We start from the raw sequence: 15,062 nt of genomic DNA on the forward strand, positions 1-15,062 counted from the left end.
CAGACCACTTGATAGGATCTGTCAGATAGGTAGGACTCAAACCATCTTAGTGCTGCTCCCTTGATCCCAAGCTGACTAAGAGAGGAACATTGTATTGCATTACATAAAACATTCTATTTCAAGACTGCAGTGTTACAATTTAGATTTCATGCATTAAAACCTTAACTTTAATGTTCACTTGACATCTAGAACTTACCTAAGTCTTATTTTGACAAAGCTGGACTCAGTATGAGGCTTCTGAAACTTGAATGGGGTTACCTTTATTAATGTTTAAAAACAGTTCTGAAATTTCCATAGAGATGGGTGAAAGGATTTTTTTTTTTTTTTAAAAAAAAGAAACCATTAGAATAAGCACACACACACACACACACACATTTTCAGAACCGCTTGTCCCTTACGGGGTCACGGGGAACCGGAGCCTACCCGGCAACACAGGGCGTAAGGCCGGAGGGGGAAGGGGACACACCCAGGACGGGACGCCAGTCCGTCGCAAGGTACCCCAAGCGGGACTCGAACCCCAGACCCACCAGACAGCAGGACTGCGGTCCAACCCACTGCGCCACCGCACCCCCCCTCCATTAGAATAAGCCTTCCACTAAACAAGTGATCTCAAGCTCTTATGATACTACAGACCAGGGATGCCAACTCTTTTCCTTGAAGATTACAATTTTAAAAGAAATTCTGAGCTTACGATGGCTAAAACCCATCAACCCTTCTCACTCTCTCAGACAAAGGCGGAGAAACCCTGCAAAACAAGTTGTAGACTTAAGAAAGGAATATTTCTATGTACAAGTTGTAGTTTTTCATTTGGTCAGTGCTATAATGCAATCAGAATTTTTCTCTTGAAGTTTCCTTAACTGAGAACTTTTCAGACAGAAGTACCTTTTTTCTGCTTCATGTTTTTTTCACCTTCAGTCCCTGAGGCAGCCTTTGAAGAACTTGTCTGTTTAGGGCCTTGGTTAGTGTTCCCTTGACTTTGTTGTCTTGGCTCTGGACCCCCCTGAGCCTTCAAATGATTCTTGGATAAGTCAGGGCCATGTGGACTACCTTGAAAGTTGGAGTTTTCACCCCTTCTGCTGAAATGTGGCCTACTCTGATACATGTTAAACTTCACCTGGTCTTGTTGGGCGAGCAGTTTGCGCTGCTCACGGATTTTCTTATACTCCAAGTAGTGGTTGACCCCCTCAGAGATGACAGAGGTAACATTCTTAATCAATTCAACACGATCCATTTCTTGTCTCTCCTTGGCCTCTTTCATCTCTTCTTGAAGCTTCTGGATCTCCTCCAGCATGACTGCCTGTTTTTCTTGAAAACCTCTGCTCATGAGCTGCTCCTGTTCCTGCAGCTTGCTTTGCAAGGCACACGCCATCTCTTCCTCAGCTAGAGTTGTCTCATGTACCATCTTCTCCTAAGAAAGACCAAGCAGCAAACAATTGTTTTTATCATTTGGAGTTAAACTAAATGGGCATATTCATCAATAACCACCCATCTTAAGGCTTTATAAATACCACTCGCAACACAATCCAAAACTATAAAATAACTCATCACAGCATTCACAGGACATCACTGAAATAATGTCGGTGGGTATCAGCATACTGAGGAATATTAAAAGTTTCAGTCCAGTTCCAGTCCAAGAGACTGGACATTCATGTTATTGCTGGGCTATGTCAATGTTTCAGCTGGTGTTCAATACCACACCATTTAGCAGGTTAAAACTGGCATCGTGACTATGTTACAGTAAAAATTCCCTTGCAGTCTTCAGGACAGAACTTGAGTAACAGCGTATAGAATCGTAGAGAGGTTAACAGTAATTCAGGAAAGAGAGAGAGAAAAAAAACAGAAGTTGATTTTTTAAAATTTTTTTTAGATATCTTTAAAGAAAAAAAATTTAATAAAGCACTATACCCGACGTGCAACTAAAAATTAGAAATATTTCATGTTTTACAGAAGTGCATACTGTGATGTGAAAAAGTATTCCAATTATCATTATACATGCATCTTTTTTTTTGTTAAAAATTATCTTTGTCAGGTCTAGTAGTATATTAAAAGAGCCTGAGAAAGTAACAAAAAATTAAACCAGAACTGATGTTACATTATTTCCTTTGTGTAGAATGAAATGTGCATGTTCTGCTGAAAAAATGGTCTGGCTTTACCTCCAGAGCGCGAATGTTCTCTTGGAAACGTATCTTCTCATCCTCCAGCTGTTTTTCTGCCTGCTGCCGTTGCTCTGATTCTCTCCTCATTTTCTGCTCAAACACAACTGCTCTCTGCGTCTCTTCTGTGACAACAGACACAAGGACTGGAAATGATATCTCCCACCTCGCACAGTTCTTTCCAGAATCCCTAGTTTGGTGGTCAGTGTTGACCTCGGATTTGTTCACCTTGAAAATTAAACCCTCTAAGAATGTAATAAAAAGCAGTAATGCTGGAGAGCAAAATGTATATTGGTTATTAAAAAAAAAAAAAAAAATCAAGCAATGGAAACATCAGTTAAGACTTTGCTGAGGATAATTTAAGAATCACTAAGAGTTTAACATTGATGTTTCAGAAACTTAAATGTATTATAAATTAAATAAGGCAAATTAACATTGAGTACACCATATTTATTGATACAATTTGATAACATATACATAGAATCTCAGTTTTTCCAATTTACAATTGTTTCCGAGTTACACCTTTTGATGCCATAAATGCAGAAAAGCAGGGAACACAGCTGCTTTCAAAACCCTAACCCTTTCTTCAGGGCTTTGTATTGATAGACAGTGGACAATGCCTGGAGCCCATGACCTATCAGCGGAAAGAGATGGTTTGTAAAAAAATTGCCCGACTTGTCTTCTTTGGGTCTCTCTGCCTTAAGATTTTCAATTTCCTGACTCATCATTTCAGCCTTGTCCTTGAAACCCTTCTCCAGGAGATCCCTTTGCTCTTTGAGCTTGCATTCCACAGCTCTCTCAGCCTCCTTCCTTTGGCTCTTCAAATCTTCCTCCATCTTCTCTCTCATCATTTGCAATTTTTCCTCCTGACTCCTACGTTCGTCCTGGAGGGTCCTTTCCAACTCTAGCCTTTTCTGTTCTTCAGCTTTCTTCTCCTGTTCCAACATGGCAGCTTTCACCTTTTCTTCTGTTTATTCAGTTATAATAATGGGAGGAAAGGAGAGAGAAAAGTGGAGTAGGAAGAAAACAACTTTACCTGCGATTTTAGAAAGTAGAGTCTGCAGTTTTTATTTAAAAACTCTACTGGCATTTTAATTACTGACATTTTATTGTAAATTCAATCAGTTCTGAGTTTTGTATTATTCAGCTGAGATTTGAATGATGATAAATTATGCCACAGAATTTAAAGCCTGCTGCTGAAATAGTGACTGTTTAACTTGTATAATAGTCCTGAAGGAATGATGAATCACCATGAGCACAGTGATAACATTCCTTTATCTGTTGCAATAGAACAGTGAGTGAGCCAATAAAATATAATTGTGAAAAGTTGCTCAACTAGATGTTAGCCAACAGCTAGGAATTTCAGATTTCCAGTAAGCAGAGAATTAAATTGTTACACACAAAGGTGTGTGTCAACTAAAGAATTTCCCCTTTCAAATACACGAGATATTCCCTGCAACCTCGTCCCCATTTCAACAGTTTCAAAAAGTCTCTTCTCATTCCACCACCATTTTGTTCCTTGTCACAATCAAAAGCTCACATCTGAACTGTGACCTCTGGCTTACTGTGGTACCAGACAGCATAACAAGGACACACACCCAATATATTTTCACAAACTACATTCCATATGTATTTTCTCTTGCTTTTTTTCCTATTGTCACCGGTGTCACCTGTAAGGTAAGCGTTAGTCTCATCAAGTTCAGATGGAGTGTATGGAACTAGTCTACCACTGAATTCTTCCTTGCAGGCCTTTGTGTTGTGAACATGGTACAATATTCGAACTCCACACACCCCGAGCTGGACTCTGGCCAAATGTGCAGCTCAGGAGCTTGAGACTTCCACTTTACCTGTTGCACCACCATGCCGCTTGTGACAACCAAACGTGTTTTATTTTTTGTGCTCTGTGTAACTTTGCTGAGAAGAGTTCTAGATTAAAACTGAATTGAATGGAATAGTAACTGTAACTACATTCTCATATCCAAAAGGAGCTCTGCAGCCAGTTGACCATTAAGCCCAAGATCCAACCTTGGGAATTTTAATGCTCTGTCATCTATACCACCACACTTTTGAACATTCGGCAATACACACCACCCGACATTTTACCGGTTTTCGACTATTCTGACGTTTTGCTGGACATTGTAGTCGGAGGTGCAGCGGCGCTGCTCAAGCGCTCCAAGCGCTCCAAGACGCGCAAGAGCGGAAAGCGAGCCGGCGCGCTTGTCAAGCTCCGAAAGCGCGGCTTTAGAACAGCGCTGCCTAGTATCCATCTGGCGAACCTCCGCTCCTTACCCAACAAAATGGACGAACTTTTCCTCCTGTCCCAAAGAAACAAGGACTTTTTAAACTCTGCTGCTCTGTGTTTCACGGAAACCTGGCTGAATGAAGCCATCCCGGACAGCGCGCTACATCTGCCGGGCTTCCAGCTGTTCAGAGCGGATCGCGACGCGGAATCAGCGGGGAAATCACGTGGCGGTGGGACATGCTTCTACATCAACGAAAGGTGGTGTACAGATGTAAAAGCGTTGAAGAAAATGTGCTGTCCCGACCTAGAAGCGCTCTTCATCAACTCAACTGCAAGCCTTTCTACTCGCCGCGGGAGTTTTCCTCCTTCATCCTCGTAAGTGTTTACATTCCACCGCAAGCGTGCGTGAACGCAGCGCTGCAACAGCTGGGCGACCAGATCACTGACACAGAGCAACAACACCCGGACTCTGTTATAATCATTCTCGGGGACTTTAATAAAGCAAATCTCTCCCGTGAACTGCCAAAATACAGACAGCATATTACATGTCCCACCAGAGACAGTAATATTTTGGACCACTGCTACACCACAGTAAAGGATGCATATCACTCTGTTCCACGGGCAGCTTTGGGGCTCTCTGATCACTGCCTGGTTCATCTTATACCGACCTACAGGCAGAAACTGAAATCAGCTAAACCTGTAATACGGACTGTTAAAAGATGGACTGGGGAAGCAGAGCAGGACTTACAAGCCTGCTTCGAGTGCACCGATTGGAGTGTTTTTGAGGCTGCTGCTAGCGATCTGGATGAGCTCACAGACTCTGTAACATCATACGTCAGTTTCTGTGAGGATATGTGCATCCTTACCAGGACTCATTTAACATACAACAATGACAAACCGTGGTTCACTGCAAAACTCAGACAGCTTCGTCAGGCCAAAGAAGACGCCTACAAGAACGGGGACAGAGTCTTGTATAAACAGGCCAAAAATACACTGGCAAAAGAGATCAGAGTGGCTAAGAGAAACTACTCTGAAAAGCTGAAGAAACCGTTTTCAGCCAACGATCCTGCGTCGGTGTGGAAAGGCATGAAAGACATCACAAATTACAAGACACCACCCCCCAGCACCGTGTCAACTCAACAACTAGCCGACGATTTGAATGAGTTTTATTGCAGGTTTGATGAACCCTGCCTCACACCCTACACCCATTCAGACCCTCTCTCCACCAATCACTTAACAACTCAAGTAACCCCCACCTCCCCCCCTCCTGTACCTTTGATCTGCGAAGAGGAGGTGCGTCGGGTCTTCATCAAACAGAAGACAAGGAAAGCACCAGGCCCAGACGGTGTCTCACCGGCCTGCCTAAAAACCTGTGCTGACCAGCTGGCCCCTATCTTCACAAAGATCTTCAACAGATCACTGGAGATGTGCGAAGTTCCTTCCTGCTTCAAACGCTCCACCATCATCCCCATCCCAAAGAAACCCAAGATCACAGGACTTAATGACTACAGACCTGTCGCCTTAACATCTGTGGTCATGAAGTCACTTGAAAAACTGGTGTTGGACTACCTGAAAGACATCACTGGACCCTTGCTGGACCCCCTGCAGTTTGCTTACCGAGCAAACAGGTCTGTGGATGATGCAGTCAACATGGGACTGCACTACATTCTGCAACATCTGGACAAACCAGGGACTTATGCGAGAATCCTGTTCGTGGACTTCAGCTCAGCCTTCAACACCATCATCCCACACCTCCTCCTGTCCAAATTAACCCAACTCTCTGTGCCCACCTCCATCTGTCAGTGGATCACCAACTTTCTGACAGACAGGCAGCAGATAGTGAGGCTGGGAAAATTCTCATCCGAAACTCGCACAATCAGTACTGGAGCCCCCCAGGGATGTGTGCTCTCCCCACTGCTCTTCTCCCTGTACACCAACGACTGCACCGCGAAAGACCCCTCTGTCAAACTCCTGAAGTTTGCAGACGACACCACACTCATCGGCCTCATCCGGAATGGCGACGAGTCTGCCTATAGACAGGAGGTCCAAGAGCTGGCTGTCTGGTGCAGTCATAACAACCTGGAGCTGAACACGCTCAAAACAGTGGAGATGATCGTAGACTTCAGGAGAAACACCTCAGCATTATCCCCACTCACCATCATGAACAGCACTGTGGCAACAGTGGAGTCATTCAGGTTCCTGGGCACCACCATCTCACAGGACCTGAAGTGGGAGCCCCACATAGACTCCATCGTGAAGAAGGCCCAGCAGAGGTTGTACTTCCTTCGTCAGCTGAGGAAGTTCAACCTGCCACAGGAGCTACTGCTGCAATTCTACTCCGCAGTCATTGAGTCCGTCCTCTGCACCTCTATAACTGTCTGGTTCGGCTCAGCTACGAAGTCAGACATCAGAAGGTTACAGCAGATAGTTCGGACTGCTGGAAGAATCATCGGCACATCCCCCCCAGCTCTCCAAGAACTGCACTCGTCCAGAGTCAGTAAAAGGGCGAGCAAAATCATTCTAGACCCCTCACATCCAGGCCACTTCCTCTTCGAACCCTTGCCATCTGGCCGGCGCTACAGAGCACTGTGCACCAGGACAGCCAGGCATAAGAAAAGTTTCTTTCCTCAGGCCATCTACCTCATGAACACCTAAATCTCTCCCCTAGAGAGTAAACCGTGCAATACATAATGCTATTTATATTTATAACTATTTATCACATTTCTCTTACACTCCCTTGCATTTGTATCTAGCGACTATTTTTGTACTATTTTTGTATATTGGGTACTTTATATTTTTAAATATTTTTTATCCCTTGCTCACATACTCTATCTTCTCATCTGTGTCTTGTCACTGTCATTCTGTCTGTGCTGTGGTAGTCCCTGTCACCAAGACAAATTCCTTGTATGTGCGAACATACTTGGCAATAAAGCTCGTTCTGATTCTGATTCTTTTTAGGCTGCAGCCAAGATTAATTGTTTTACATTACTCAATGATCAGCATACAGAACTATTGCTTCTCAAAAAGAGACTGTGTAAAAATAAATTAACTTCATGCATTTTGACTTTATGAAGAGACATGGAACAGTATTTCTTTAAAAAGCACAAAGTTTTAAACAAAATTTTGAATTACAGGCACCACATGATTTAATGTTGTTGTCGGTGACATGCAAAAAATCCATCTCCCATTATGAATAAACTGGCATGGGTATGTTATTCTGAAGATCTGCATGAAAGAATTGGCAGTTACCTGCAGATCAGTCACTTCAGCCAAATTCCAGAGATGTACATCCTCAGTAACAAAGGTTTTAAAACAAAGTGTAGATCAATTCAGTAAACAATTAATACTTGCAAAGGCACTTACCATGTATTTTCCTCTCCTTTTCACTGATGTTCTTGTCAGCCTGAAGAACTGAATTTGATTCCACACTTTTTTCCTTCAGGAAGTTCTCCAAGACCTCTTCTGCCTGTAAAACAGATTTATTATTTTGTAGTAATTAGTGTGTGTATTCTCATATGAGTTTCCTGGAGTTAGATTCATTCTCAATGTTGTAGGAGGATGACAAAGTACTTACACTAGAGATTCTCCTAATTGGACTTAGAGGAAAAAAAACAAGTTACCTCTATAGAAATATGAAAGCTTGTTTGTAAAAATGCATTAAAGTACTTTAATTGCTTCAAAATGATCACAAAGGCCAACAAGACATCACACAATTAGTAGCATTCTTTACCAATATACAGTAAATGCAGTGTACTATGAGTTTGACCTTGCATTCAGACATAAAACTGTAGCCAACTGGAATTTGAAAGTAGACCAAATACTGATTTTAACAATTTTATACAATGTATGTAATAAAGAAACTTATATGGGTGCATATAAGGGGGGGGGGGGCGTGGTGGTGCAGTGGGTTGGACCGGGTCCTGCTCTCCGGTAGGTCTGGGGTTCGAGTCCCGCTTGGGGTGCCTTGTGACAGACTGGCGTCCCGTCCTGGGCGCGTCCCCTCCCCTTATGGCCATACGCCCTGTGTTACCGGGTAGGCTCCGGTTCCCCGCGACCCCGTATGGAACAAGCGATTCCGAAAATGTGTGTGTGTGTGTGTGTGTGGGTGTGGGTGCAACAGTTTGTTCTCATATGTTCAGCTGGATTTTTTAATATTAAACAGGCCATCCACTTATATCAGTGATGCAACAGCGGTTCCTGATTCTGAGAATTCAACGAACAGCCTAGGTGTGAGCACCTAAACATTCTCCCTTAGGCTGACTTGCACATTCATATATGTGGGTCTAGGTGACAGTTGCTAAAGTCATAATTAATTGAGCAACCACAGGAAATGATTTATCCATAATACCTACCTTAACGCCCTTTTTTGGCCTTTTGCGATACTCAGCAACAAGGTTGTCATGATCTGAACAATAAAGTTCATATCCACCAGGTTTAGCATAAAACCCATTTTTCAGCTTGTTGGCCATATCCTCAGACAACTCTGATAGTAGCTGCCTGCAAACTTTCTCAGACATGTCCTCATTTTTGAGGAGAAAAGAAGCATACTCTTTATTGATGGCATCCTGCAAGACCAACACAACAATGAATTAGTGGGGATTTGCATTACGTCACAGGTAGTGATGTCGTGAGAAGCCGGATGGGCTTCAAACCTACCGCTAGAGTTTTCAAGTACTCGCCACTGTCATCCTTGAAGGATCGACTCATGAAGGTTTTGGTGGCCTGAGAATCCCAGTTTCTATGCTCATTTGACATCTCCTCCATGCTTACTGGAAAGGTCAGGCCCTGCATGCCCCTCTGATAGACCTGCAAGCCTTCCTCAACAGCCGCTTGGTTTTCAATCTGGGCCATTGTGAGCACAGCATTTTCCAAGCAAGGCACACCACCACTAGCAATAGTCTCCACATAGGTCTTGGCCAGGTGGCTAAGCACTGAAACATGTTGAAACCATATGAACAACTCATGTATGTAAACATAAGGGGGGGGGGGGGAATAATGTCCTGGGTGTAAAATACTGTTAAAACAAATCACTACTTTACATATTTACAGAAAAGAGCACTTATGAATACATACTTTGACTATAAAAGTAAATGTCAAAAGTTTGTCTCAACAAAAGCCCTGTTATTTAATATGACAAGTCATATTACATTTACATGGATTCATTTAGCAGACGCTTTTCTCCAAAGCACATATATCTCATAGAAAATACACTGTGCGCATTACATTAGCAGAAAGAGACACTTTAGATGCAAACGTGTGATTTTTAAGTGCAGTTCCTTCCCACCATATGAACCAATTTCATCACATACAACTTTACCAGATTAGCCACGATTCCTAATCACCTTCCTCGTAATTTTTTTAAAATATAGAAAAATTTGTTACATTACTGGTACAAATTAAAAGTCAAACACCACACAAAGTACAAGTATTCATTTGAAAACTGTGGACTCACTTCTTCCTGTAACGGGAAGCCCTCCTTTCACTTTTTTCACGCTGCTTTCCTTGAAGATGTAGTTACAGAAGTCAAAAGCAACTGCTTGAAATGATGGACTCAATTCACTTTCCGTCATAGACTCGAGGTGTGCCATTTTCTCTGGGGGTGCAGGGGTTTCAAATATAAAACATTTCCTGGTTGGGAAGTAATTACGAATACACTCCCGTGGCAGATTGTAATCAACTGTCCTCCTGTCCCTGCCTATGGTAAAAGAAAAAAGTGGTGGTCATTGTTAGAACAAAGAAAAATGTGGGTCTAACTGAAATGCTTACTCAAACGTAATACGCAGGTACTTAGAATAATAAAATCATAATGTAGACATGACTGCAGTCGAAAAAAAACTACTCTTCTAAATTCTCCACAGATCTTGTAATCCTTTCCACTCTTCAGATTTATGCATAAGAGTACTTTTGAGAGAAACTGAAAGTATGACATTAGGAAGATTAAAATTTAAAATTCTGCATCACTCTATATTAAAGACAGTTAAGATGGAATGTTTTGGTTCTACAATATTGTCAACTATGTATATATTATACAGTATATGAGGTAGTGGTGTAAGAATGTTATCCTTACATCAGCCAGTGGGGGGCAGGAATAGCTACCGTATCAAACGTTGCCGGGGTCTGTTCTTTTTCAGTGTGAATTTATGAAACTTAAACAAGCCAATGGACTAGTGTAGCACTAACATCACTGATATATAATCACGTGTAGCATGATTCTTACCTTTTTTAAGAGTCAGTGCATGTTCAAGATACTGATCTTCATTCACCTGCCTCCCATCTATCTCCAGTAGCAAAGTGAAGTCCCGCACAGCCCACACAAAACTGGGGAAGAACTGAACAAACTGGGCGTCTTCTGCATCATCATCCTCGGCAGATGAAGCACTGGGGGCTTTGACCTTAATCCGTTCTGTCAACTCTGTGACGTATCTGCAGAGGTTGAGGAACGATGGCCTGCTGGAGATTTCTGGTTCAACTTACAACCAGTAAAATGTCTTGATGCTTCCTGGTTGTGACTCAAAACACAGTATGTTGTCCCACACATAGCACTGAACAGTATTACCCACTCTTGTTCTATTTCAGCATTTTAACGCAAAAGATCAAAGTAAATTATTACATCACAATGAGCAAATCCCACATTCTTTAAAGCCCTTTTACACAAACTACAACCAGAAACTGTGACTAGTGATCTATAAAGGCAGTTTTCTTGAAGTAAGCTTGTCTGGGATGGATACAGCTGTCATCAGCCAACCCTTCTTTGAGTTGAGCACACATTTTATTGTACTATAACTCAACAAAAGGATACTGGAGGTTTTCCACAGCTTGGTTGTCTATAGTGCCTCGACTGTTGTACACCAGAGTGCTGCTCAGCAAGATGGCAAGAGAGAAAATCCAGGCATCATTCTTCTGGTCACCCTGAAGAAGTTAGCCCACATCACCAGGTTAAATAAATTTAAATTTTATTAAATTACAGTTAGAGTCTAGTCTGTTCATCTTTTGGTGTTCCCTGGAAACATGCAGATGACAATGTAAAAGAATAAAAAACAAAGTTCTTAAATGACACCAAAAACACTGGTTGCAAATAATACAAAATATAGAAAAATATGCAAGTTAAATTTTGGTAATACTTTGAATTCAAAACTGTTTCATTTCTTCTTGGAACAGTGTCTTGAAAGTGTTGAACTACTTGCAGGTGGATATTGCAGCACTGGTCAAGCAAAGACTCTAGTTTATAAAGAAACTGAGGTGTTGAAGGTCTATGTGAAAGGCAGATTTTCAACACCTTGTCCAAATGATCAACGATATTCACATTTGGCAACTTGCCGTGACATGGAAGGTATGCAACTTCATGCTGGTATTCATGAGAAATAAATTCTGAACCACCTGAAGTGTATGTATGGAGCCACTGTTGCTTTGGTATGAAAACGCAGTAAAGAAACAATGTTTGCACTTATACAAAGATAAACTCTTTGACATACACAGATTCCCATAGGATGGACACACAAACAAATACAGAAGACAAACTATATATAGGAAGTTTGCAACAGATGTTGTGGCATTAAGAAACTCTCTGGTTTCAATCCAAAAACTAACTTGTCCTGATCTCTGAAAGTGTAGAATACAACTCATTACACCATACTGCTTTGTTCTCCTGCTTGGACCTCCAATTCTCATGTGTTTGCTTCAGAATGGGTTTTATAAATTTATCAGAAGTTCAAGAAATTTCCAAATGACAGCCCTGCCTAGATTTTGGGAAGCGCGTGACATCTGCCTTCCGTTGTTCTACTGCGACATTTCCTCATTTGAAATAGACAGTCATCGTTTTCATCATTGCTTCCCTGGCAAAATTCAAACAGTAATCAGCCACCCATTAATTTTGAAACTTGTACAGTTATTGCCACCATGTTACTGAGTACAGAGATTAGTGACACCATGTGATCTTTACAGTTACACTTTGGCTGATGCTACATTATGTTCTGAACCTCCACTGCCCCTTGTTTGCTAAAGCCACTTGTTTCCTGATACTGTAACATGGCTCCATTAGTATAAATAGGTGTCAGCTTTGAGGCTACGGAATGTATCATATTTAACCATTGAAACGAATGGTAATGTCCTAGACTGATGAGAATTCAATTTACAAATGGAACGTATTATTCTCGCAAGATGACGAAAGACTACAAAAAGGTGTTGTTTGTCAGACCTCTTTGACAGCTGACACACTGATAACTGTCCTTCATCTTAAATGTGACATGCATGTAGGTGGATTTGTAATCAATACTCCCCCCCTATTATTTTTGTAGCTTCTGTGCTTTTGTTTTTATTTCTTTTGTTCGGTATTTCACGACTGCCCATGTGTCAGAAAAGTGTTTCTTGGAGATTTCGAGCAGAAACTGGTTGTGTGCAGTCTGACATGTATAGATTACTAACTTATTTTTATTTTTGATTTAATGTTTACTAAAAAATATATTATGATCAGTTCCTCACCTTCTCCACATCTCCTAGTCCCTCAGTGTCCAACAGCACCAGAGTGTGGCCCTCTTTCACTGGGTGAGGCACACACCACATCCAGATGCCTTTGGTCTTGGACTGTACGGTGGCTCCCAGGGCAAATCCTGCTGGGAACAAAGAGACTCTTCAGAACAGAGGATTAATTACTAGTAGAACAAGAAAAGGCATGGGTATACACATGTTCATAGTTTTACGAGTGGAAATCAGCCCCACCTTTCCTCTTGCCAGCCAGCTTGTTCATAAGGTAAGACTTGCCAGTGCGGTACAGTCCTACCACTGCCACAACCACCACTGGCTGATTGATCCTCATGAGATACTCTGTCGCTTCTTGAACCACTCTGAGGGTCCCATCAATGTTTTCAATCAGACACACTGGGGACTCCATGACTGTCACTATTGGCGCCCGCTGTCTTGACCTGCAGTGACTGAACCATAAAATGGCATCTTTATTTTTAAGAATCAAGGGAACAATGCAATAGATGATGTGATGGACTATCATTTGGAAGACCATTTGATAAATTCTGATTTCCTCAGTATAAAACATTTCCCACACCCCTTCCAAGTTTTGTCATTTAACCACTGAATGTGGATTTTAGAATTGCATAGCAGGACATATTGACACACTTTCACCCAAGTCATCAAGTTTGTCCACCAGTCTTTATTCCGCAAGACAAAAACTACCACTTTACCTACATTCCACCCGCTCTTACTCTATAAATTACACTATCCACTTCCTATCACTGAACCCCAAAATTAAGAAAAGTTCCTCTTTATACAATGACATGGTCATGGCCTGTAAGGTGGTTTAGCTTAAATATTATATTGTATATATTTTTAATTGCAAGGGGGTGCGGTGGCACAGTGGGTTGGACCGGGTCCTGCTCTCCAGGGGGTCTGGGGTTCGAATCCCACTTGGGGTGCCTTGCGGCGGACTGGCGTCCCGTCCTAGGTGTGTCCCCTCCCCTTCTGGCCTTGCGCCCTGTGTTGCCGGGTGGGCTCCAGTTCCCCGCGACCCCATATGGGACAAGCGGTTCCAAAAATGTGTGTGTGTGTGTGTGTGTGTGTATTTTTAATTGCTTAAGATAGCTTATTTTAATCAAGACCTGTAATTTTCCTTTCTCTTGGATTTGGGACTTTTTTTTGAAGTTCAGTTTCCGCATTTTAACTGAGATGCTGATGCGGAAGGAAAAATGTATCTTAGCAGCAGTGTTCCACAAAATCCGGTAGTTGATATAATAAATCACTGCCAAGTTGCAAGCACTTTAGTAAAAAAAAAGCTGCCGTGTTTACGTAGTGGGGAAAATGGATAAAAATGTGTCTGCTTAAGAAATCATGTAACGAACATCATCATGATGATCATCACGATGTTATGCTAGTGAAACCGAAAGCGAAGGCTTGGCGCAGCCGAAACAGAAGACAGCTCAGATGAGGGCTAAATTATTTACGCGGTGATTGATTTTACATATATACTTAAACTCGTCTATTTTTTAAGATCTATTGTTGCCTCGAGACGCTCCGTTTCATTAACCTTAACAACAGTCAAATTAAATAATTCAATCACGTGCCCAAAAATTTGTTCTTGCGGCGCGCGAACCAAAACAACTTCTTGTTCTTCGCTGTTCCTTCCGCGCTCAAGAATGAAATGTACTTGTTTTATCATGTCTTTAAGACAAAATCGCAATACGTGCACAAACACACCAGTACACTTACCTCGGTTACGTCCTGTACTGTAACTTGTGCTACCGCAACAGCTTTTTTAAGGCGTTTAGACTGTAGGCGCGATAAATGTACTGGGAAAGTGAAACCAAAAAAAGGAAGGAGCCAATCCCATCCGCCGAGCGCTCCTCCTGTGCCTCCGAAAATAAACTTTTCAATATGGTGCAATAAGACTAGTGACTTCTGGTTTTCGACAAGTATGGTGGCTTGGAGTGCGGGTTGCTCTACGACTGTGACGTCACGCGTAATTTAACATTTTACGTCCTGAATACAGTAAAAGAAACGACAGAAATGCTCATTTTCACTGCACAAAACGGCACAAACAAAACATCAGGAGTTTCCGTTGGGGGGCAGCTTCCTCTAGCTAGGAGCTCTACCTTAGTTGGTTTCCTCGCGATTAATTTCACTGAACTGATTCTTCTTGTCACCAAAAAAATTTTACTATGCTA

The 15,062-nt window shown here is 42.0% G+C and overlaps 2 protein-coding genes across 3 annotated transcripts in view; both read right to left on the minus strand.

Annotated features, from left to right (window-relative positions):
* LOC114912578 (guanylate-binding protein 1-like) overlaps positions 1-15,062 on the minus strand; it is a 91,982-nt gene that overhangs the window by 74,754 nt on the left and 2,166 nt on the right. The window lies entirely within an intron of this gene.
* On the minus strand, positions 589-13,298 carry LOC114909093 (guanylate-binding protein 1-like). 2 transcript variants are annotated; one of them, XM_029245930.1, is made up of 10 exons: positions 13,111-13,298; positions 12,874-13,001; positions 11,195-11,304; positions 10,613-10,818; positions 9,848-10,090; positions 9,052-9,326; positions 8,748-8,960; positions 7,759-7,861; positions 2,154-2,278; positions 589-1,408 (listed from the first exon to the last, which is right to left on the minus strand). In XM_029245930.1, the coding sequence occupies exons 1-10, from the start codon at positions 13,280-13,282 to the stop codon at positions 869-871; spliced, it is 2,115 nt and encodes a 704-aa protein (XP_029101763.1). In that variant the 5' UTR covers positions 13,283-13,298; the 3' UTR covers positions 589-868. The 2 variants fall into 2 exon arrangements, with proteins under 2 accessions (XP_029101763.1, XP_029101764.1); XM_029245931.1 differs by lacking the exons at positions 589-1,408; positions 2,154-2,278 and adding an exon at positions 2,585-3,120.

Source organism: Scleropages formosus, chromosome 18, assembly GCF_900964775.1.
Source record: "Scleropages formosus chromosome 18, fSclFor1.1, whole genome shotgun sequence".
Classification (NCBI taxonomy): domain Eukaryota; kingdom Metazoa; phylum Chordata; class Actinopteri; order Osteoglossiformes; family Osteoglossidae; genus Scleropages; species Scleropages formosus.